Source organism: Anser brachyrhynchus (assembly GCF_964034855.1).
Source record: "Anser brachyrhynchus genome assembly, chromosome: 23".
Classification (NCBI taxonomy): Eukaryota; Metazoa; Chordata; class Aves; order Anseriformes; family Anatidae; genus Anser; species Anser brachyrhynchus.
The window spans coordinates 7,663,550-7,688,240 of record NC_137716.1 but is presented as its reverse complement, the minus strand read 5'-3'; the positions used below and the strand labels follow the sequence as shown (position 1 = coordinate 7,688,240).

At 43.0% G+C, this 24,691-nt stretch overlaps 1 protein-coding gene across 3 annotated transcripts; it reads left to right on the top strand.

Annotated features, from left to right (window-relative positions):
• The first annotated feature begins 1,583 nt into the window (after positions 1-1,583).
• On the top strand, positions 1,584-23,235 carry NFILZ (NFIL3 like basic leucine zipper). 3 transcript variants are annotated; one of them, XM_080566522.1, is made up of 4 exons: positions 1,584-2,438; positions 15,959-16,119; positions 19,263-20,214; positions 21,260-23,235. In XM_080566522.1, the coding sequence occupies exon 3, from the start codon at positions 19,285-19,287 to the stop codon at positions 20,179-20,181; it is 897 nt and encodes a 298-aa protein (XP_080422648.1). In that variant the 5' UTR covers positions 1,584-2,438; positions 15,959-16,119; positions 19,263-19,284; the 3' UTR covers positions 20,182-20,214; positions 21,260-23,235. The 3 variants fall into 3 exon arrangements, with proteins under 3 accessions (XP_080422648.1, XP_080422647.1, XP_080422649.1); XM_080566521.1 differs by lacking the exon at positions 21,260-23,235 and having other exon boundaries at positions 19,263-20,730; XM_080566523.1 differs by lacking the exon at positions 21,260-23,235 and having other exon boundaries at positions 19,241-20,730.
• Positions 23,236-24,691: the final 1,456 nt, after the last annotated feature.

Below are 24,691 nucleotides of genomic sequence, written 5' to 3'. Positions count from 1 at the left end.
TGTTTACAGATAGGTGAAGTAGACCACAACAGTGATTTCTGCTCCTCTGGACTGCACTGGCTCCTCAGCAGAGCTAGAGCCTTCTTTTCCTGTCCTTGGGGTATGCATTGCAATTTGAAAGCCTGTCCAGCTAAGTGAAGCATAGCTGTATCAGTAGAACATCATCACTGTATTACAACGGAAAGCAAAAGCACAAATAAGATCCCAGCACTGCCAAGGCAGATGCGTTCTGTAGCAAGAAATGATTGGCAACCTAACCAATGAATCAATCCTCACTTTATTGACTAGGAATTTAAATCTATAGAGCAATACCACTGACTTGCCTGAAGGGTCAGGTCTGCAACCATCATCTACACTGTCTTTGTTAGTTAGTCCTGACCCACAGCAAACTATAGCCTGTTTTGTACCTGGATTTCCTCAACAAATGAGGAAGCTGGTTCATTGTATACTACAACCTGTGAGCAAAACTCCTGTAAGCTGTGGGGTATAGAGTGCAGGATATAATGCCTGCTTAAAACAACAGCAGAAATATCAGTAAAGGATTCTGTAACCTGCTACACTGAAGAATTCAGAGGGGGAACCTAATTGATTGGAATCAATTAATTAGCTGTGGGTATCTTTACCACGGTATTTTACTGTGTGCTAACATCAGTAATGAACCACAACCAAAAGCAATGGTGTGAAGGAGATCCATGGATGGAAATAAGGAATGAATGCCACATCTGTGTGAAAGAAGAAGGCTCTGAGATCACACACAGCCACAGGAATATCACACAGCCTGCTGCCCCCAGATAGCTGTTTTTCATTGTGTTGTCCACGGTGATTTTGTAGTTCCTGAACAAAACTCTGTGACTTGTCCCAACAGCTGGAGGTGTAATAGTATCTAGGACATATTGATAGCTCTTGGAGGATGCCACATCACAGATGTGGCACAAGAGGCACGGATATCCTTTCCCACATTATCATCCTCTGACAGGGAATGCTGTCCCCTAAGGCCAGCCCATGCTCTGCACCCAGTCCCCAGTCAGATGTTTCACTTTACAGACTCATGTGCCCAGCCTCCTTTGCCAGACAGACCACAAAACTGGGGATTTCAACCCAAATCAACCATCCCTGCTGGCTGAGCCACACTACCATCCTGCAACAGCCTGTACAGAGTGGGGCCGCCTTCCACAAGGAAGAAACCACCAAGAGTAACTCTGTTCTTCCTTGAGGGAAGACAGCCATAAATATTCCAACGTACTCTAAAAGAAGTCTATTAAATCATTTTACATATCTTGTGAGCGCAGCCACCTCCGTGCACAAGCCCCTCATCCTCAAGCCAGCCGCCGAGGCAAGCAAGAAGCCCTGATGCAGCACCGGGGTTTTAAGCGCAAATCCCACCACCGGCTCCTCATAGAGAGTGATAATATGGGTCCAGGCAGCCAGGTGGACTTGTCCAGTGGCCATCATACCCTGGCTGATGATGACCTAGCCACCAGCCTGTGGCTGCCTCAGGACACGTCTCTGCTGAGGGAAGGCACTCACTGAGGGTTCTGTGGAGCCGCGACACCTGAGGAGCCCCTAAGATGGCGGGGTGAGCACTGCCGCTGCCCTGGGGGCAGGCAGGGTCTGAGGCAGGGACTGCTCCTTCCTGGCATCCCTCAGCACCACAGGAACAGATCTGGGAGGTGGAAGAGGGTGGAAGAAACAGGAGGAGTTGGAAGCAGGTGCTGGGGCCTGGCAGAGAAGAAGGCTCTGCTAAAGGTGAGTTGAGACAGCCCCAGATCTCTCTGCACCTATTTATTTAAGCCTAGCAACTCATCCTGCCTCTTATCCAACAGGGGATCTTGCTCCCTGCATTCATCACATGTGCACCGTAAGCCTGCCCTCCTACTTCCCCATCACATCTCCTCAGCAGGGCTCTGCCTGGCTGCCACCTCTGCCCCTCGCCAATGCAGCCTCCTGCACGCGTGAGACACTCACTGCTTCGGTTTCTGTGTGACTCAACACCTACAGTAGTTTCTTAAACTTCAAGATCGGAAGGGAGGCCACCCCCCTTGCTGCCACCACCAGGGCTGACGAGCGTTTTGGTTGTAAATGCTAACGGGAAGCTCTGCGAAAGCTCGAAAGCAGCTGTGCCGCCAAAGCCACCTGACCCCTGCAATGCCGCCTGCCCTGCCACTGCCTGCCACCGCCTCTTACGTAATCACTGCATGACTCCAGCTTTCCTGGGACCTGGTTATGCAAAAAAGTTAAAAAAAAAAAAAAGAAAAAAAAAAACACCTACAAGATCCTCACTGACCCACTGACATGTTTCTCAAGGCAGAGCTGTCACATGCAAGTGAGTGCTGAGCCAGCCTTTGGAAGAAGAGCTCGTCACCCTCTCACTCTGCTTGGGCACTCTTGGGCCAGGAGCCGATGTCAGACAACCCTGGCTGCTGCATCCGACCCATAAGGTGAGTCCTGGCCAGGCGGTGAGGGGGAGCTCAGGCACCGGGGCTTCTTCAGGTGCTGAGGGTAAAAGAAGGAAGCAGAGCTCCACCAGGAAACCGTGCCTGTGCTGGTCCCTAGACCCTGCTGGCCATTCTGAAAAGTAGGTGACTTTCAGAGTGAAAATTGCTGGCTTCTTGTTTTGTTTTGTTTTTCCGTTTTATTTTTTCTCTTTTTTCTTTTTCTCTTTTTCTCTTTTATTTTCTCTTTTTATTTTTTCTTTTCCTTTCTGTCTTCTCTTTCCTTTCTTTCACTCTTCTATATATTATCTCTATGCATACTATGCGTCCCACTCCATCTGTCCCCAAATCTGCCTTTTTCCAAACTCCCTACATTCAGCACTCCTCCCTGCCAAAACACCGACACCTGTTTGTGGACATAGATCGGTACACATACACTCACTATCTTGCAGCGCCTGATACCTTCCTCCCTAGTTTCTCTTCCCATCCTTGGTGGGGAGTGATGGAGTGGTTATATTTGTGGATTTTGTTGTATGGTTCTAATATGTTTGCCTCATTGTTGCAGTCAGACATTTTTGTTGCCTGTTCTTGAGCTTGCACTTGCCTGTCTGTGAGAGTAAGGAAGAATTTATTTCTTGTGTTGAGTAGATTTTTCTTTTTAGAGCATCACCTGGCATGTCTATGGCAGTCAGCACAGTGGTAGAACTCGATAACAACACGGTGAATGTTAAGTGCTGGATTTGCAGCTCCGAAGTGAGGGGTTGACGCAGAGGAGCCATAGCAGAAAGGTAGCTTTCTCGGCTCCCACCCCAGCAGGAGGACTCAGCCAAAGTACAAAGCTTTACTGGCAGAGATGACAAGGCTGAGAAAGGCAGTAGAATTGGCCTTGGTGAAACCAGTGGTTATTATGGAGTGAATATTTACCAAGGCCACGAACAACTCCTGTCATGGAGGACCCTGCACAGTAGCTGTACTTGATCAGTTTTATATTTTAACCATAACTCTGTTATGAATTTCCTAAGCTGGTGAGCTTGCATTGACAACACAACCAGTTTTGCTTCATCTGGTTTGTATGTGTTTCGAAACTTTTGCTTCCAGCTCCCGCCTCTGCATCCTCTCCTTCCTGTGACTCTTCTGCCAGTTTTTCAAAATGCTTGAGTCCCTACCTGCAAACCTGTTCTGAAAACCTCATCCTTTATTTCAGTCTGCATAACTGGCCTTTCCTTTGCTTACTCCATATGGGGAGGATAATGATGCATATGCCCTTTACTATGTTCATTGCCATATTAGAAGCACAAAGAGCATAGATAAAAAATTCAAATGATCCAGATGTTGAAAACTGTGTGAAAAATCATTAACACTGTGTTGGACTCTTTGTTTCTTTCTGTCGTTGCTCAACTTTTAACGTGGTTTCTTCAGTTCACAAAACTTCTGGGGACAAGCCTTTTCCTCTCTTGCTTTGAAAAAGCTTTTGCATCTAATTTCAAAGATGGGGAGGGGTTGTTGTCATTTCCCCCTCTACTCAGACTTCTCCTTTTGAAACAAGTTAGAAAGAAAGAAAGAAAGAAAGAAAGAAAGAAAGAGAGAGAGAGAGAAAGAAAGAAAATAGAGAGGAAAGAAAGAAAGAAAGAAAGAAAGAAAGAAAGAAAGAAAGAAAGAAAGAAAGAAAGAAAGAAAGAAAGAAAGAAAGAAAGAAAGAGAAGAAAGAAAGAAAGAAAGAAAGAAAGAAAAAGAAAGAAAGAAAGAGAGAGAGAGAGAGAGAGAGAGAACTATTCCAAAGGCACTCAGGGAATTTCTATAAAGGCAGGTGTCAGGTGATGCATATTTATTATACCTGAAGGAAGGTGTAAAGTTACTGTGTTTTATTTCTGAATCTTGTGGTGAAGTAGTTTTGGTTTTGAATTTTAAAGCTGACACCTGTCATGAAATTTTTATGTGAAGAAAGGGAGTATTTAGCAGCCGTTTTTCTACCCAGGATTCAACGTCCTTATTTTGTGGCAGCAAAAAAATAATTTTGCAGTGAAGAAGATAAAGCATTAAGTATTTTAATTATATTAATTAAAGAGAGGAAAGAATGCCATAGTCATGAACTTAGAAGGTTCACAGACTTCCACTTCAAGGGCAGTCTTTGGTGCTAGAAGCAGTTTAAAATGGCGGAGAAATCTGCAGCCAGAGCTGAATATTACAGAGAAGTAAGAACAAAACCAAAGGCTGTACCTCGAAGACACTTTTCCTACTGGCTTCCAGTGAACTCTAAAACACAGCAATTCCTCTCCTGCAGGTGGAAGTATCCCCAGCGTTTCTTGTTAACTGTGCTTACCGTCAACTAAACTACAGTGCAACTGGGGACGTGCTGTCAATTGGTCTTTTGAGGTGCTCCCGCAGAGAGGTCCTGCTGTCTTGGAGTAATTGGGACACCTATCACACAAGGGTGCTCCCTCAGGTGCCTCAAGCATCCCTTACCACACAGAAATCATGCTGCATTCAAATCTTTTCAGGTGCCTGTAATAGCAGTAGCCCTTTCTTTGCTTTCTGTCTAATGCAAAAATAGGTTTCTTTTCATACTTTGTAGTCATCGTAAGTTAATATGCAGTAGACAAACCTCTAGGGAGAAAAGCTGAGTTGCAAAAGAAAATGAAACTGCCATCCTGAATTCTGTGGAATTAACCAAATTTCCCCTTCTACATAAGGGGCAAGATTGTAGATATAAAATGCAAGTTATTGAGACAGTGTGTATTTGTTGAAAAAGCAAGTGACACTCATATATGACAGAGATGTGTATCTATCTGGATGTTGCAAATCTGCCAAACCTCAATCTGCTGTTCATAATCGCTTGGTTATTTATATAAGCAACATAAAATGCAGTTCCAGCTAGAGTCTTGTTACTGCTAGCAGATACTTGGTAATAGTAAATCAATATCACACACATGCTGAAGAACTCTTTCTGAAGATTTTTTTGTGAGATTACCTGAAAAGTTCTGTCATTAAATAAATAAACTAAGATTGTGGGAGGAACTCAGTTTTCTCTCACATTCAGTGACTTTCAGTACCAGTGACGTGTGCTAATCTGAAATACAAAAAGATAGCTTTTTTCCTTAAAAGTCAAATTTGCAAAACCTCCTTGGATTTAAGCATTTAGCAGAGCACTTTGATGGGGTTTACAGAAGGATTTTAAAGCATCAGCTCTAACCTTTTCTAATTTTCTTTCATACTTTGTGCTGTTACCTCCTGGCCTTTGGATACCTATTCCACTTCCTGCACTCACAGTCCCTGTACTTGATACACCTCCATTCCCAATTGGCTCTGGGATTTCTTGCATCATAAGACAATTCATATTTCCAGTTCCTTGTATTTAGAAGGCTCATTAAGTTTCAGTGAGATTTAGATACCTACATCACTCAATAATTTTAGAACATTGTAGATCTTGTAGATATAGATTGTAGGTATCTGAAACTGCTACTACAGACACACATCCCATTTACTTTCTTTGTAGATTTAGCTCCTGAATTTCACAGGTTATTTTTGAAAATGGGAGTAAGATTGTTTTAGTTGTTTTTGCAAGTTGTATTTTTTGTCATTACAGATTTTAGGAAGCAAGACTGGACTAGCAGAAGCAACCAGTTCTCAAGGTTTATTCTTCACTTAAACTAACATTACCTTCATCACAATGTGCATATGTATTGTTTGACAGTGTATTAATAACTACGAAGACAGGAAAGGAAATCAGCTCTTGGGTATTTTTAGACCTTACAGATTACAACTGGGTATTTTTTTTTTTGAAATACTACATACAAAAAGCAGTGACATACTAGTGACCCTAAAACTGTTTTTTAATGAGTTTCACTGACAAATAATTTTGACTAAAAAAGTGGGAGCTGCTTCTAGGAACATTAAAAATGCTTCTAAACAACAACTACTTCAGACTTGCAAAGCCAAATGTTATGAATTTTCATTTCAAATAGTCATTTTCATGCAGAAATTAATCAGTTCCTTAAGAAAGAAGAATGGTTAACTATCCTGAAGCATTTAATTTCAGATAAAAACAAAATGCTTTCTTTTAAGCCCATAGAAACAGTTTTGCAGATGTTCAGATCGGTCATGGAAAGAACTCTGCATGCATCTCGCTTGTAGGTCATTCCAACATGAGCTACAGTTTACATCTGTAGAGGGAATTTGGGTATATAAAATAAATAAAGAGGGGGACAAGAGTCATGCAGACAGTGTAATGAGGTCAATACTGTAACTTCAGAGAGAGGAAAAACGATTTTGTATATTTTTTACATTCCCAGCTAAACCGTTTCTTCTGCTCTGTATGGCTGATACCTATATGACAGAATTCAGAACTGGGAAGCAGGTTTGTGCCTCCTGTAGAAAGGTAATAATGATATCTGAGAGCAAGTTTTGCACCCCCAAGTCTTTATGGATTTTATGGGACTATTACATGCATTTTCCTTGCTGTGTTTACTGATGAAACATGCAAAATCAAGTATGTTATGATTTCAGAGGTTTGAGCAATATAAAATGTGAAATTTGAGTTTGCTGCATTCTTTTTAGTGGGGTGGAGGAGAATGAAGCTTTGAGTGAACGGTGATGTTTATGTGTAGCTGAAACATGCAAGTACCTACTCTCCAAGACTACTCTATATATGAAGTGTGAAATTTTTGAACAAGATTATTTTTAAATCCCTTCAATGAATAATACCAAAGAAAGATTAGTAGCCAGCATTGCTTTGATAGTTCAAGGTTTAAAGAGAGTATGACAGTAAATAACTCTCTGTTGACTAAGAAACCTATCAGAAGGACATGAGAGGCATACCAGAAGGTTGGAATCTCCTGTTACTATTTGCAACAAATGCCATTTCTGTCTCATACAGAATAGAAGACTTAAAAATTCTGAAATACCTAGATATGGTCAATTTTTACCACCGTAACTTTTAAATTTCCTGTGCTGTGGCTTATAACAGGCTAAATTTTGTGGGAACATTCAAAGATTTGTCAGCAGAAGGAAAGTACAGTTCATAAGTGTATTACATGCTAGTTATTGCATGTCTAGCATCTCTGCTTATAAGAAACAATTATTGCAGTAACTAACTGTAGTAAGGCTTCTATGTCAGCATCAGTGGAATAATCTGCAGGCACCAGGCAGTGCTTCAGAAAAGACTAATGACTCCAGACTTTGACATTTCTCTTGCCAAACTTAAAAGACTTTGTTTAAGAAGAACACTATTTAAATTCCAACATCCTTTAAGATGTCTGAGAAGTGCCACCCTCTAGTAAAGAGACTGTAAATCATAAGCTATTTTATGAAAACATTCCAGCTTTTACTTAAAAAGGTGTCTTCTTTGCAGCATGTTTTTAGAAATTTAAGAATTCGTTCCCTCAAATCAAGTGATGCTGAGAGGTAAAATCAAATTGTGAAGAGCTTTTGTTTTTGTTTTATTTTGTTTATGGGGTTGTTTTAGATGTTGTTGTTGAAGGGACGTTTTCCATTTGTCTTGGTTTTACAATTCAACACTGATGCGGTTTTAATCCTTTGTCTGCATCCACAAGGACTAAACATATTTTTCTGTAATCAAAAGCTGAGATTCCTACCTAATGAGGAAACTACAGCTAGTGGAGGCTTTCCAGAAAAACAACAAATATCATGAAAATCCTATTAAGCTACAGAATTTTTCATCTGGGGGACACTAAAACATCTGTCCACCTGCAAGTAAGGACCCCAAGACCCAGCCTCATCCTGCCCTGCCCTTTTCACTGAAATACAAGCCCATAGAGCACACACCAGTTTTTGCTGTTTGCCCTTTCACACTCCTTGAAATTTCACTCAGTTTCCCTTGGCTGCAGTGCTGTCCTCCACCTCCTGGCTAGGTTGCTGTGTAGTAGTGGTTTGACGCATGCTCTTGCTATGCTACTATGTCAATGCGGCCACAGCGACTGGGGGTGAAGTGTTGTCCGAGCATCAGCGCTCGGGGAGGCGAGGACTGTTCTCGTGCTCCTGGGCATCTTTCAGAGCAAAGAGGTCCTGGCAAGAGCAAATGCACCGGTGAGTACATTGTGTCTAGCTGAAATTTGTGCAACAAATTCTGGCTGAATTTGTGTCTTGGTTCCCTCCTTTTTCAAACCTTTGCAATAAGCCAGATAAGATGCAATTAACAGCAGAAAGTCAGATAAGATGCCATTAACAGCAAAATTTGGCTTAGTGTTTTGATAAGGAAGGGTATCTTTCTCTATTTTCTTGTGCGGTCAAGAAGTTTAAGCAGAAATTCCTACTGCTTTGGTCTAGCGAAAGTGTACCGTGTATAATAATGTTGCAAGGAATGACCCAAGGGATGGAAGAGAAAGATCATTTTGTATTTCCATTTTCTGTACAAAACATTATAGCCTGGCTGCTGTTTTCTGCTGCTCTGGATGAAATCTGGAGTAGTGCAGCATTAGTAGAGGCACTCCAGGTTTGTCTCCAATGTAGCTTCATACAATACTAGTTTAGAGCCTTATCATCTTTTCATGTGATTTTGAAAAGAATCTGCAGCAATCAGTTTTGAGCTAGTAATATTATTTCTAGGACTGCACCAGGTGAATTTACATAACCATTTTACTTCAGTTACCCAGAAGTGTGCATTTTGAATCTGATAAAGCACTGATAAGCACGCTGCTGCTTTGGGCACAGAAAAACTCAATGAGTTGGGACTGAAATGAGGAGTTTCATCTTTAGTAGAAGTGGGTTTGCCACCAGTTCTGTATCTTATAGAAACTGAGGCAGAAGGTGGCCGATGCATGACTCTGCCTTGCAAAATCTTCAAAAGTTTCATTTATTTCCTGTGATAGCAGAGTGAAAGGGAAACCTCTGATGGAAAATCTTGATATTAACAGTTAATGAATGAGAGATGTGATCACGTTCTGCAGTGGGTGCCCTTTGCACACACTTCAGAGAGTGGAGGAGGCCCGGCAGCCTTCAAGACAAGCCAGTAGCGATGGCTTATTTCCTTTAAATAGAAAAAGGAGAGCTTTTAGACAGCATCAGATCCTTTGACAGGACTACTGCAAAAGAACACAGGGATGGGGGTCTTCTTGCCAGAAAACAATGAGAAAGGCACCATGCACAGAAATCTGTGGTCCTCACTATGCTCCACTCCTGATCGGCTACTTCAACACACCTTAGAGAAAATGCTTTCTTTTTTATGAGTATCAATTTCTCACTCTGAAACAGAAAGGTAAGCAATTAAATTAGTTTTATTTGGGATCTTAAAGAAGGTTTTTAAAAGGGGTACTGTGATCAGTCCTGCATCCTGGAGGTGCTGGGAGAAGGAAAAGACTTAGAGAACAAGTGGGAGAGCTCAGCTGAGGTTTGTTCACTTAAAACAAAATTGTTTCTTAGGGCTGGAATATGGATGACAGCACTGCTGGGTTAGCAAAACTGTGGCACTCTGCTGCATACGTGTGTCTCTGGCATGAAAAGGTGAAGAAAGGAGTCAGGAGTATCAGCTGCAGGGGAAGGCTTTCTTTTCTTATGGCTGGTGTTTGCTAGGGAATGGGTTTTGAAAATGAGGGGGAGGTCCTTGTTTTTAGTAGGGTTTGTTTTGTTTTTCCTCCTAAAATATTGTTGATAATTCTGTGACAGTGGTATCTTTGCAGCTTCCATGGAGTGGGCGATTTTGTCATTTGCAAATGATGGCTCAAAGCTTTTGAAATGGGGATTTCATATGTCCTTAAGACTTACTAACCATGGCTGATTACGTCTAGGAAAGATCAGAAAGGTGTTGAATTATTTTCTGATGTTTCTTGACTTCTCATTTCCAAGACTGAAAGCCACAGACTTGCAAAAGTCAGTGGCAGCTTTGCTTAAGCCAGCATTTCTGGCCTCGTCACATAAAAAGCTCTTAGCCTACACTTAATTTTAAACACACTCTCAGGACTCATTGATTTCATAGCCTGCAACGACATTCTTCTGCTACGGGGAGGAAGGGACTTACCTGTTGGTCTGGTCTGCCTCTCGTTTCTTCCTCTTGACGAGGCATTGCTATAACATCTGGGGTAACGTTCAGATAATTATGAGCTTATCTTCATGAATTGATCTTCATTTTAAAGAAGCTGGTGTGACAGCAGTTTTTGTCAGATTCAGTATGAACCAGATGGAATTTTCCATCCCTGTGTAGGGCAGAGCGAGGCGGAAAGCGGTGCAGGGCTGCACGTCCCGCGAGCGGCACGTCACTTGTGGACATCCACCTTCAGTGCCTGCCGGGCTGGCTCCCAACAGCAGTGCAAGTGCTCCAGAGTTACGCCAAAGTAAATGCAGCCCCACCATCCTGGTAGCATAGAAGGCCACATAAAACCTGCACACACAAGAATTAAGAGGTTCGTACCCGCCGTCCACACCCCTGCATGGCATAATCTTCTTATGTCTTATTTATTGCTTTACTGTAAGTGATGTGACACAGATTTGATACAGTATGAGGTCTCGTCCTGCAAATCGGTGCTCTCTGAATGTGCTTCGGCTTGCTGCTGGTACACAAGCTGCAGTACTAAATGTGGCTGTGCCCTGGTAGTGTAAGTGATCTTGTTGACGTGAGTTAGCTTGAGGGAACTCTGGTCTGTCTCAGCATCACTGCATCCAAATGAAACAGCTCAGATATCTCTGTGCTACCAGGCACTGTGCGGTGCAGAACTGGCAAGTGAAAAAGGCACAATTCAGTTATTCATGCTTCATATGTTCCTGGAGCAGGGTCTGCCTGTTAGGTGCTGAAACTGAAGGAATAAGACAACTAAAACATGTCTACAAAATACTCAGATCCAGTCTGTTTTTCAGCTGTAGCCTGCTTTCCAAAGAAAGTTTCAGTTGTTGTTTAAAAATATCAGCCACAATGTTCTGAAAATACTGACTGATTTTATGCCTTCTGCTGAAACACTTGAGTTTCAGAATCCCATCTTTCAGAATTCAACTAAACTATCCCAGCCAAGCACAGTCTGCTGAAAAATTGATGCTCTCCACACAAACAATAAGAAAAAATGCTGAGGCTTTCTTAAGCATTTTTAAAGAAAAGGAGTTTCTTTAAAGTGTTTTCCCAGAAAAAAAAATAAAAAAATATGCACTTAGTATAATACTGAGCTGTGGTGTAATGGGTGCAGGTGTCTTGGAAGCAGAGGCAAGCTGGATGGAACAAACTGTGGAGACTTCTTTATTCACCAGCACCACACACTGAGGGATTTGCAGACCAAGAACTGCAAAACTGTAGCTTGCAAAGAATCGTAAGTAACTTTGCGGTTTTAAGAGTTTTTCAGAGCATTTCCAGTCTTAATATCCACTGTAGACCCATGGTAAAATTTAGAGGTTGGTTTGTTCAACATAGAGCATTACTTGAGCTATCTTTGAGGCTAGTTACCATGGGCAGTGCAGCCTCCACAATGGTATGGGCTTTGACTGCAAGTGACGGAATCGAGGAAGGTTTATACAGGTGACAAGCTGTAAGAACCTACACTTCGGCTGCAGGTAGTTTGGTAAATTTGGGTAGGTTCACATCGCTTGAAGTCTCATACCTCAGGACCAAAAGACAAAAACTACAAATCAATCCTAACACACCATATTGTGATTAAGGCCCAAAGGCAATGATTTAATCTCTCTGAGCCTAGAATTTTAGTACACAAGAAAGTTAAATATATCTTTCAGACCCCTGAAAATCAAGTTTTCCTCCACAGACTCAGAGGCGGTGTCCAGGTTTTAAAAGTGATCGACTCCAGAGAATCCTTACAGGGTCCTGGAATCTGATTTTCAAACAAGTGCCCAACTGAGTACAAAGCTTCTGTGGAAACCAGGCTTTAGAACACCTGGCCCTTACGGTGAAAATGCTCAGTTTTGAGGCTCTGTAAATATATCACAATTGACAGACTTGCAGCAACATTTGGCAGTGTTAGCCAACAATCATTTGGGTGTTTTCAAAACAGATATGCAGCAGATATATGGCTTTGGCATATTCTATTTGTTCCTTAGACAGTTTTGCTTTAAATTTGAGTGTAAAGCTTCACAAACAAGAATGATTCTGCCAGTACCAACAGCAGAAGCAGTCAACCTGAAGCTCAGGAATGCAGGGTGGTAGCCTCTGCTCTGTTTTCTCCCTCTCTGTCCGCTTCAGTCAATAGACCAAGTCATCTCCCATTGAAATGCAAAAAATGAGTAATATCTATTCCTCAATAGCACCTGCTAACCGCTGCTTTAGCGTGAATGTGAAATAATCAGGAATATGAGTAATTAGAATGATATCCTTTTATCTTGAATAGGCTGGTAAGTTTAGAGAGCATTGTGAAATACTACCAAACCACAGCACAAGCAGCAGAGGGGACCGAAACTTGTTTACTAAGGTGCTTACAGTGCAGTGTTTGTACCGCATGGTGTTCCTGCTAGAAGTTTTCAGGGGTTTCTATTGTAAATCGTGCCATGCTCACCAGGGCCTGTTTATTATCTCGTTTTATCAGGGTACATTCTGAATAATTCCTGTGGGTTAGACACTTTAAGCAGTAGACCATCTTGAGATTAACAAACGAGTTCTGATTTAGTTCAAGCTGACATAATTTAAGAGTGAAAAAATGGGCAACTGTCAAGCTAATTTATATCATAAAGCAAGGGCAGCGTGACTCAAACTTTGTGTCAATTTAAACTCCTTCAATCCTAAATTCTGTTCCCAGTTTAACTATGGTAAAGTTAGAGTAAACTCCAGTGATGTTTCTGTGGATTGCCTCTTACGTATATGGGCACCGAATCATGTGCAGTAAGGAAGTTGGAAATAAAAGTTTGATCCGAAAACTTTCACTGGGGTAGTTAATTGCGTAGCAGAATTATGTGTTTATTTAAACAACAACAACAACAACAAAACAGTGGGAGCTTTCTTCTTTTTTTTTGTTTTAGAAGTTATAGTTAAAATCAAGTAAAGAATATGTGCCGAGATCTGTGCATGTCTTGGGAAGAACTTCACCACTACCATGACAAATGAATCCTTTTGAATTACCTTTTGCTTGTTTGTTGTTGTTGTTGGGTTTTTTTGTTTGTTTGTTTTAATAGTACATTTTCACTTCAGAGTAAAGAGAAGAAATCTCTAACACAGAGGAGTTACACTAAGTCACTAAGTGCACTTCTAAATTACACTGATTTTTCCTTTGTAAAGTAAAGTAGATTTATACTTGGACTTTAATTCCTATATTCTTGGTTAAAAATAGCCCTCTCAGCTCTGTTTTGAAATGAGACCAAGATCAAAAACATAACTGATGATTGTAGAAATTTATGTAGAATTTGTGATTTAAGCAGGGGGAAAAAAGTGGACGTGAAGATTTAAGAAAAAGACTGCAACTTACAGAAAGGGAAGTCATATGAGAAGCAGTAACTTCTAGGTTTGTACATTAAAAATTAGTAAATTGAAAATAATAGAATATAAATATTCACTTTATTAAAATGATTGAATTTAGTATGAGATTTGGCTCATTCTCTGTTCTAATTCAAAGAGAAGATGAGAGACCCACAGCTACAACTCTATTCTACAACTGCTGTAACACACTCACTGGAAATTTATATAATACTCAAATTCACCTGGTATTTCAGGGTATAAGAACAATTAGATTGTGTCAGTTCAAAGATCTGCCTGGTGCGATCTTTTGTCTTATCTTTTTTTGATTCCACTTTTATTTTTGATTGACACACTATCCCAAGGCAGTGAACTACACATTTAAATTTTACATTGCATGAAGACGTGCTTCCATTTCTTTCTTTGATATCCACTGCTTGATAACTCCAGCACATGATCTTTATTCTTAAGAAATAATGAGTTAGCATTGCTGTATACAGAAACTATTTTAAATCTATGCCTGTTCTGGTTGCCTTTTGCTGGAACTATTCAAATTTTATTGCATCCTTAGGAAAAAGAATGAAATAATTTGAGAGTTGAGGGCTTAATTTATGAACACAAAAAAGTGAGATTCACCAGTGTTTTATGAGGCAGTGTGTTTTGTTTAAAGAAAAGTGTGTATCATCTTGTATATCTGCAGTGAAGCAGTTCCTGTTAGATATGTATTTTTGCTGGAGGGTTTTGTACAGCCTTCTAGAAAGTACAGTTCATCAGAGTCCGCTCTGAGCTGCTGCTCAGGGTGGAGATAAGAGAAGGAAGGAGAGTTGCACCTGAACCGGACCTCTGGAGCCTGAACCCTACCGTGGCCTTCTGTTAGCAGGCTAAAAGCCATTTTACCAGAAGTGAGGGTCTTTCAACCACGTTGAGTGCATGTACGAAAACTGCAGTGTAACATGCTGATGTTTTCATGGACATGTAAATGGTTTAGCACTGGCATTACACCAAGACATTACGCGTTCAGCCCTGTGCAGCCGTGAGTGTCCCCTGCAGCTTTTCTGTCCCATGCAGACTCAAGTGATAATTGAGATATTTAACCCTGGAGGCAAATCCTTGCTGAGTTCATCAACTTTTTTATCCTTGGACAGCACCAAAACTAATCAGATGCATTGTAGAGGTGGTAAGGATAGTTTTTAATGCATGTATTTAAAAGTCTTTACATAAAAATGTAGCTTGCTTTCTGTCTGCTCAGAAAAGTAGGAGACGAGAAAAGTTGTTGCTCTGTCCAGTGACTGGGCTTCAGAAACATGCTCTGTGTGAACAGAACTAGCAGCTTTAGTGCAAATTAGAAGTGAAAAATGAAGGAACAACCTCACTGTTTTCTATTTTTCGGTGCTTTCTCTTCCATTTAAGATGCAGATAATATGTAGCATGTCTGTTGTCCTGCCAAGACTTAAACATATCGGAACGTCGTTAAGTGATTGCCACAGAAACAATAGATACCAATGCACCTTATGAAACATTTGTTGCATAATGTACATGACCAGATGTACCATCATTACTAATATTAATGTTTCCACTTCTTGTGGCTACAAGCTGTGTGACACCTTGTGTGCTTGATTGATGGAGTCTGCACTCATGAAGACTCCCAAGACGAATATTGTGTGGGTATATGTGTGACTCTGTGGGCTGCAGACATAAATAACAGGTAGACTTCAGGCTTTGTGGCCTCAGACTCGATGCTTTCACATGTTGGCCCAGCTAGGCCTTCATTCCTTGCCCTTAAAAGGCCAGATCCTGCCTCCGATAAGAACTTCCCCTACCTCCCACTTCTCACCCAAACAGTCCCCAAACCTTCCCCGCCTCCAGGTAGGTACAGCTGTGCCTCTGGTCTGACTCCTGCTTCTTCTCCTGGACTCAGCCCTCACTTCTCACTGCTTCACTCCCATCTGCTTCCACCTGGGCAGTATTGTCGTCTGGAAACTCCCACCTTGGTAGAATGGATCAAAGTGTGAGGGATTAAACAAATGTGCTAAGGTTTAAACAGATGTGCTGAGATGAATTTGTTGGAAGAAATAGCTCAGTTTTTTGTTACTTTTTTTGTTCTGTCTCATAAATACCTCTTTTGGGTCCCTTTTATTTCCTGTGCTTCCCGACTATGTTGAACAATGAGTGTTGGTTACAGCAATCTTGAAACTTCTTATAGGATCTCATAAGGACAGGCACCAGGAGCAAGAGATGGACAGGGAAAAGACGAGCTACTTTGCCCAATGTGGGTGATAAGTTTACACAGTGAAAAAGCCACCTGTTCATCTTTGACTCATTCAACAAAGAAGTCACGTCAAATACCAACCTGAAAAATTCCTGGTAAGTGATTAAGCCCTGAAACAATAGCATATTTCTGCCTCTTGACGCTGTCAGAAACCACAGGTACACTCATTGAAATTCTCCCTTTGATGCTTTGACATCAGGAGTAATTTTGATCAAAAACCAGAGAAATTACCTCAAAACATATTCACACTAAAGGAGATTCTTTGTTTTGGTCTTTAGTTGCCCTCAGAACCTTTGCACTGTGTTTGAGATGTCAAAGAGTTACAGCTAAATTAAAACAAATGCATTCCAAATGTATTTAATTACAAAATCACACTGATTTGGACAGAGAGTACTTTCCTGGAGCTTGTCCTGATTTAAACCAGAACAGAGCTCTGGTCACGCTGAACAAACTAGGACAGCAGATAGACGTGGATTTGTCTATTTTGCAGGTCTGCGTTGTGCAGAGATCATAGTAGATGACAACCTGCCAGTACTGAAGGTCTTTAAATCTGTGAAAATAAACAGCAGATATTTTGCCTGCAAGCAACAACATACTTAATCAAATAGTTTCTGCAGAAGATTAGCATTTTTAGGCTCATCGTTCACATGTCTGCTGTATGATATGTATTTAACTCTTTGTGTATATGATGGAACTCCTTCATCTACATTCACACATTGCTTGATTTTCGAAATCCTCTAGTGGCCTTTAATGCCTCACTGTTGAGTGCTAGCTTGAGATAACTTAAAAAGCAATATGATTTTCAGTGAGTGCTGTGCAAGAAAACAAAGATCGTGGTGTTATGCAAGTAAGCAAAAAGAGTGTTTTGCTTCCAACCTTTTGTCCTCTTTATGATTTCTGATGTTGGATTCTTAAGAAATCAATAGTCACTCTTGGAAAACTAGACATTCAAATGTGGTCTTTTACATGATACTTGGAAAGTGAAGAACACTGGAAATTTTCAAAAGACTCCAAACATATTTCAACTGGACAGTGTTTAGGAATTGTTTATGCTTTCCACCGATAAATGAGCTCTTCTGGCTAGTGTTGATGTGAATGCTTGTGAAGAACAAATGAAGTTCCCAATCATTGCTCTTTATCATTTCTGACTCTGTAGGTCCTTCACTGAATAAGTTCACTTCTGTGTTCTGAGCAACACACCATCCCTGCCCAAAGTGATGTGCCCTCAAAGATTTTGAATCACATCTTTCTATTTGCTTGTAGCTGGTTATCACCAAGAAAAGAGCAAATCAAGCCACTCATGTAACTAATTGATTTAATAAGGATGTTGGCTAATAGTCATGCTGATTATTAGAAGTGTTGATTTTCAGAAAGGTCACATGACAGATATTCACAAGCCTACGGCATCTGATGATGCTAACATATATGGCCCAGGCTTTCTAAAAGAGTTTGCCTTCTCACTTCAGCTGTTCCTCTGAATATGGCCATTTAATCTGATTCCTAAATAGCTGTTTGAAAGACAAAAATGCTCAAACTGAATGTTATTGGCTAAAAACTGAATAATGGGTGTTAAGCTGATTTTGTTTCCTCAGAGTTCTGGCAATTTTCAGACAGAAACATTTTTTTCTTAGGGGGGAGGGAAATTTTTCAGCTGAAAATGTCAGCCAGCCCTCCTCTCCCCAGCACTCTGACCAACTCTGCCAGGAACCTTGGTGATGTTCTGCCCATGACTCAGAAAAGCACTTTGCAATTATATAAACAGCTACTATTATTGTTCTAGCTACGTGGCAAGCCATGAGAGCATTGCAGTACTAGTGAAGAGTACTGCAACCCGCCAGACAGTGTGGAGGGCATCTCAGCCGTTTTTTGTCCATTGGTCTTTGTGGGTCCCAACATCATGTAGTCGCAAGGCTAAAATGAGGGGCCTTAGGGATGGAAATATGGCAAATACCTAAGCTTCAGTGCATTAATCAACAATCAAAGTGGCTGCTCCCTGTGGCCCAGTTTTTTATTAGAAGGGACCTAGGTTTTGAGAAGTATTTCAGTGGAGCATTTCTGAGTTGGATCTTCCTCTGCTTCTTCCCTATCCATCCTGTAGAGCTGTCATAAAAAACTGTCTCCTCTTGATTCCACAAAGCAGCTTCCCAAAACTTCTGTTAGGCTCACAAGATGTGATTCTTCTCACCTGACCTAAGGTGCTTGCAGGTCTAAACCAGAAGTAGTCACTGGGCTCTTTTACAGGCAGTAGACAATAGCCCAGGGAGTTCAGCTGATAATATGTGAAACCTTCAGGGTGAGAAGCATCTCATGCTAAGCTCCCTGTCTACGTGTCTGTGAGGTACAGAGGGTGTTTGAAGGAACCACATGCAGGTCCTTACTTCTAGACAGTGACACTTGATCAACACAATCCCTCCCAGGGCAGGAGGGCTGAGTTGATTTTCCTGGAAGATCTCTGTGTTACAGCAAGCTTACAGCTTAGATGGGGATGTGCAGTGTGACAACTGTCTGCAGTTGTCCTGTGATTTCTTATTAATTTTCCAACATAGACTGCATCACTGGTCTTCTCTGCTAGCTTCTTCCTGTAGTCAGCAATGTACCATGGTCACTGTCTTCAGATGGAGACTTTTGTGGACAGCTGTGACAACAGTACAAGTAGCTTCTAGACCACACTTTCTGTGTTCATCCACAGTTGCTTACAGACCTATCAAAATAACAAACATCCTCAAATCTAGCTTTTCAGAGTAAGACTAGGGGTTTTGAGGAAAATTTGGGACTGAGTAGATGCACTTGATCTGCAGTCCTGTTTCATCCTACTGCCTTGCTACTATGGCACATGACTAAGGCAAATCAGTTCTCCTTCCTGAACCTTCCTTATCTGTAAAACAGGGGCAAGGAGGCTGACTTCCTATGCAAAGGCAGTGGGAGATCAGTGGGAGATTAGTAGTATGTGCGAGCAATTTTTGATATCCTGATTAAAGTCAGGCACAGTGTTTGTGATTGTTCATGGAGTCAGCAAAAAGTATCCTCTTTAACTCTCTTAGTTGTACGTGTTTTTTGGGTACACCATGGTGGACTTTGCAGACACTGTTGAGAATTAAGTGCATTGATGTGCTCACTCTACTTAGTGTTCCTGGTGTGACTAACACAGAAAAAAAGTTGCATGACTATGTTAATTTATTCACTGGTATTAATTAATAGCATATTTAGTGGTAATAGTTTTATGTTTTAATTCTGGCAGAACCGGGGTGGTATTGGCAACCATGGACAACTTCATGACACCACTGAGCACCATCAGTGACCTTGCGCTTCAGCACAGCAAGGAAAAGCTCCTCCACGGCAAGGTGAGAGGGCCCTCCAGGCGCAAGCGGGAGTTCATGCCAGATGAGAAGAAGGACAACATGTACTGGGAGAAGAGGCGTAAGAACAATGAGGCGGCCAAGCGCTCACGGGAGAAGAGGCGTCTCAATGACTTTGCCATGGAGAGCCAGCTGGCTGCTCTCAGCGAGGAGAACGCCATCCTCAGGACAGAGCTGCTGTCCCTGAAGCTGCGCTTTGGTCTCATCAGCCCAGACACCAGCACCTACCAGGGCCGCTCCCTCCAGGACTTCCTGGGAATTTATTTCAGAGGGCACAAAATAGCCTCCCCATTCCCCGAGACGGAGCCCTTTGCTGGAGATTCCTGCCTCTTCACAACGAAGAGCTTTATGCCAAAGGTGCTGGAGCCAGCTGACTTTTCATGCAAAACCTTTGACCCATCCAGCAACATCCTTGGCTGTGATGCAAAGCCGGTTCCTATGAACACACCTGACCTTCACCAGCCAAAGAGACTTGATTCAGCCTTCAGATCCACAATTTGCTCTCCTTTCCTTGATTACAACTGCCCCAACAAATATTCTTTCCATTTGCCTTTCTCAGGCAGCGCCTGCTTCTTGTCCCCTTCTCCCAGTCCAGCAGAGGTGAACAAGGAGAGCACCACAGCTGTCTCAGATGAAGATGATGAGCAGCAAGTGCCCAAAACTTCCCTACCCCCATATAGCTTGCCCTGCCCTTCAGAAGATCATCCTAAGGGCCGAAGCTGTTCTGCCCTGCCTCACAAACTCCGGATTAAGACCAAAGCCCTCAGTGGCTCAGAGGAGAGTGGCCTGGAGTCCCGCTGAGGGAGAAGAGGAAGAGCCTCCTTGGGGGCCGATGTGAGACCTTCCAATGACATGAAGGGTTTGGAAGGAGGGGGTGGGAGGGAAATGGCTTATGTTTCAAAGAAGGCGATAATTTTATCTGTTTTGCATAAATGACAAGGGAGTTTATAGAGCTGGGCTGCATTACTACAGCACAGCTGCAGTTGGTCATTATGTCGATGATCCCGTATGGGAGCTGCTAGACCCCACAGTTGCTGGGTGAGTAAGTCTCAGCTTCACCTGGCTGCTCTGCTCAGAAACTGAACTAAAATTTGAGGTGTGAACGGATCAGAAGCAGGAAGATGCTAAAACAGTGGAGGTGGTGCCCACACCATGTAATGCAATAGTGTTTCCACAACATGACTACAGCTTCTTGAGGTAATTCCCTTTTAAATTGACCATTAAAATTCCATTTTAATTCCCTTTGCTTTGTCATCACCTTCATCATCACTAATGAGGCTAAAGTTTTAACTGTTTGTGCTGAAACAGTTGATGGAAACAGTTTCAGACCCTCCAGCTGTCTGGAGCAAAAAAAAGGAATAGTGATAAAAAGAGAGAGGTCTGAGAGCAGAACCTAGTCCATTTTATTCTTGCTTCATCATAATTTATCTTCAGAGGCAATGAACTCTTTTTCCCTTTGACTAGAGATAGCGTGGTCCAGAAGATAAAGTTAGTTTCATTTGTCTTTGCAGCAGTTATCTTGGAGGACTAAATATTTCTTTGTTTTTTACTGAAATGCAAAATATATCTTAGTTTTACTTCTTTCTTTGTAAATAAGGCATTTTCAGAAATGATACTTCTGTATTTGGAAGTTGCCTTTATAAAACATGCTCTTAACTTTAGCTGAGTTGACTGAACCATTTCCTTATTTTGAAATGAATCACTTACAATTTTTTTTAAAAAAAGAGCAAAATTAACATATTGTTAGCACAATTGTTAACAAACTGAACAGAAAACATTTCAACATTTTAGATTTTCTAATATTTTTTAAAAAATATTTTACTGGCTTTAAATGCAAGTGAGCATCTCAGTCAATACCTGTTTGCTTATATTACTCAAGGTAAATCTTGACTGGCCCAGTACTGGATTCACATTGGATGAACTGATTGATTATTTCCATTTACCACACTGTGAAAGCTGGAGAGACCAAACTGGAGACCTAGCACAGAAGATTCCTCTTGTGCTTCAGTGCCCGGCAGATTTGCAGCACTCAGAAATACTAGAGGATTATAAAAAGTGTGGTCTTTTGGGTCCCTGCTGGCACAGAGTGTGCAGCACCACCGTAGGAGCTGCAGATATGGAACAGAATGGGCTGGACTTTCTAAAAACTGTAAAGGCCACATTGCTGCTTGAGAGACCTCCTGGATGTGTAGGCACTGATCTCCATCCCTGGAGGAAGTACCTGTGGCAGGAAGGGAGAAGTCCAGCATGCCCTGTGAGTGGGTTCCCTTTTGTGGGGATAAGACAACAAGCTCGCTCCCGGCCCGAGGCTCCCCTGTGTTGTCTGGGCTGTGGAAAATGCTCCCTCCCAGCAGAAGTGTGCATGAAGATGCTGGGAAGCATTGGCAAAGTAGCTGCCTTTCTTGTGGAAAGTCCTCGGTTCTGGTACTGAGTACTGAAAGTACTCAGAACCGGTACTCAGTTCTCCCACAGTGCTTCCGCTCTGACTCCAAGCATCCAAGGTCTGTTGGTGCTGGGACACTTCTACCATTGTTTCCACCTTAGTTATCTGTTCCTGGTGACGGGAGTTTCCACCCTGTCTCTCAGGAGACTGCTCTGATCCAGATCTCCAGACTTTGATATCAAATGCATTCAGGTTCAGCCCCATTCCCTTTTTAAAGCATTTTGCTCTCTTTTACCTGTGTACACACTGCATGTAATGTATGTATGCCTTGGGGTATCTGCTTGGACACTTCCCCTCTTCATCTTGCCTTCCTACGACTTGGCTTTTGGGAAAGTCTGCGCTGCAGCCATGGCAGTGAGTCGGGGTAGCATTGTCCCCCTGAAGGACTGAACCCTGACCATGTAGCACAAGCCTATCACAACCATATTGATGGAAAAGCTGTTCTGCCTGCTCAGCCCTGCTGCAAAACGGACAATGAAGGTGGGAGCTCAGCCTCAGCTTAGATGTCTGGGAGTCTGCTTTGCTGGCTCTGCTGTTCAGAGGACTGCCCGGTACTGCGACATGTCACACTGTTCTCACTAGCGTGTCAGGCTCTGCAGAATAAGGACAACTGTCAAGAGTATTTTTCTAGAAAATGCTTTTATAGCTAACACCAATAATGCAGCAACAATAAGACAGTGTAAAAGGACAAGAAATGCTATCTGACATGGGATGTAGAAATCCCTCATATTGGTTTGGAAAAGAGGTCCCTTATTGGTGGAGAGAGACTGGGACTGCTGGGGCTGTTCAGCCTGGAGAAGAAGAGGCTTGGAGAGATCTTAGCAATGTCTGTCAATAGCTGAAGGGAGGGCACAAAGAAGATGGAGCCAGGTCTTTTCAGTGGTGCCCAGTGCCAGGACAAGAGGCAGTGAGCACAAACTGGAACACAGGAGGCTCTGTCTAAACATCAGGAGGCATTTCTGTACTGTACAGGTGACTGAGCAGTGGCACAGGCAGCCTGCAGAGGTTGCAGAGTTTCCCTCCTTGGACAGTCCAATGAAGATGGTCCTGGGCAACCTGCTCTGGGTGGCTCTGCTTGAGCAGGAGTTGGACCAGAGGGACCCAGAGGTCCCTGTCAACTTCAACCATTCTGTGACTCTGTGATTCTGTAATGTAAACTGTACGTAGGGTGATCTGGGCAGCAGAGGTGTATCAACAGGTTATGCCTAATAAAACTCTGTTTCCAGAAGTGATGTAAAGTGTATTGGCCTGTCTGTTGGGATTGTGTCTGTAATGAGACTTCCTCCTTGGGAGCAGCCAGCAGGATAGATGTATCCCTTGAGGTAAGTCCTGCTCAGAAGGAGCACAGGTAGCTGTTAGGAAGGGCATGGATCAAACAGGCTGTGGGGCACATACCTTTCAGATCCCTCTTCCCTCTGCCCATAAATATCTTTTCCTTCTGTGTTTGGCCACGTGCTTGCAGCAGGGCCCACAGCTCTCCACCTTGGAGTCTTGTAGCTGCCGTGCTGCAGATGTGCTACCGGTGTGACACCCAGTGAGCATCAGCACAGCTGGCTGTCTGTCTCAAGCACCACGGTGCTCAGGTCGGTGCGAGGATCTGGCGGGTCTTCTCGCTTGTGGGTATCAAGGCCAAAGGTACCAAGGCTGGCTGCAGCACAAGATGCACAGCGCTACTGTACCTGCTGGCACGAGGGGAAACCAGAATGCTGCAACAGCTCTTCAGGTGTGAAACTTGCCATGGTGATGCTTGTAAATTAAAAGAAACCACAAGTATGTCTGTTTCCTGTACTATCCCCCCGGTCCTCCCTTCCCCTTAGAATAGGTAGAGACAGCCCAGAGCAAGAAGGCGGCTTAGACGTTACTCGGCTGGAAGAAGTCGCCTCCCCTTACTCCTGCCTTTCCCAGCCACCACTGGATCAGAGCAGGGCTCTCCTCTGGCTCCAAGCACCCCAGGGACATTCTGGGATGTGGCAAGCTGGTTCCGTGGGTAGGGGCAGCAGCCTGGTGCCAGGGCTGGGTGCTACCAGGGAGGCCATGGCCCATGGGGACCTGCAGTGCCCTGGACCCGCTGCCTCTGGTCTAACCCCGCAGGTGCCAAGAGGTGGGGAGCAGACGGGGCTCCACTGAGGATGGGGAGGCAACAAGCAATGCTTCCCACGTGTGGCCAAGCCTGGAGCTGGGCAGAAGGTGGTGGGAGCTGCTGGGCAAGAGGGTAAGAAGGTGGCAGGAGTGGTAAGCGGGGGCTCAAATTGGGGTGAAGTGAGCCCGCCATAGCCCCACGCCTCATTCATCTCACTCCTGCTTGCAGCACCTTCTCCAATGCTGCTTCCTCTCCAGAGTTTGCATCTGGGGTATTCCCACTCCCTCCATTTCCCTTTTGTTGCCTTCTCCTAGAGAGCTTCCTGCTGGCACCTGAGGCCTTCTCTATTGGCTACCCCATCCCCAAATATGATAATGTCTTCAAAGAAGAGCCTTTATTGTACTAATTGTTTCAGATCATGAAAGCTGCAGGGCTCACCTGGAAGAGAGCTGGCCTATTTCTGCTTCAGCTTAGAAGTTAATTCATTAACCAGGCTTTGTTCCATGGTAATTTCAGGTAGTTTTCAAGCTATTTAATTGCAGGGGTGAGTGTTATATTAGAAAGCAACTGTATGCATGTCCAAAGGGGGAGGCAAGGGAAATATTTCAGGTTTTCCGAGGGCCAGGTGCACGGCAGAGGAAGGAGGCAGGGGCACTCCTCTGCTGCCCACCGGCTCTAGGCACTGGGGTTCACCGAGTTCAATTCCACAGCAGCAGTTTTGGGTGCTGAGAAACTCTCTAAATCCAGAAGCTTTGCATATCCGACCTGAACACCACAGGGAGGTTTTA

Coding starts and splice junctions, on each gene's coding strand:
- NFILZ (XM_080566522.1), top strand. CDS start 19,285: ATGGACAACTTCATGACACCACTGAGCACCATCAGTGACCTTGCGCTT.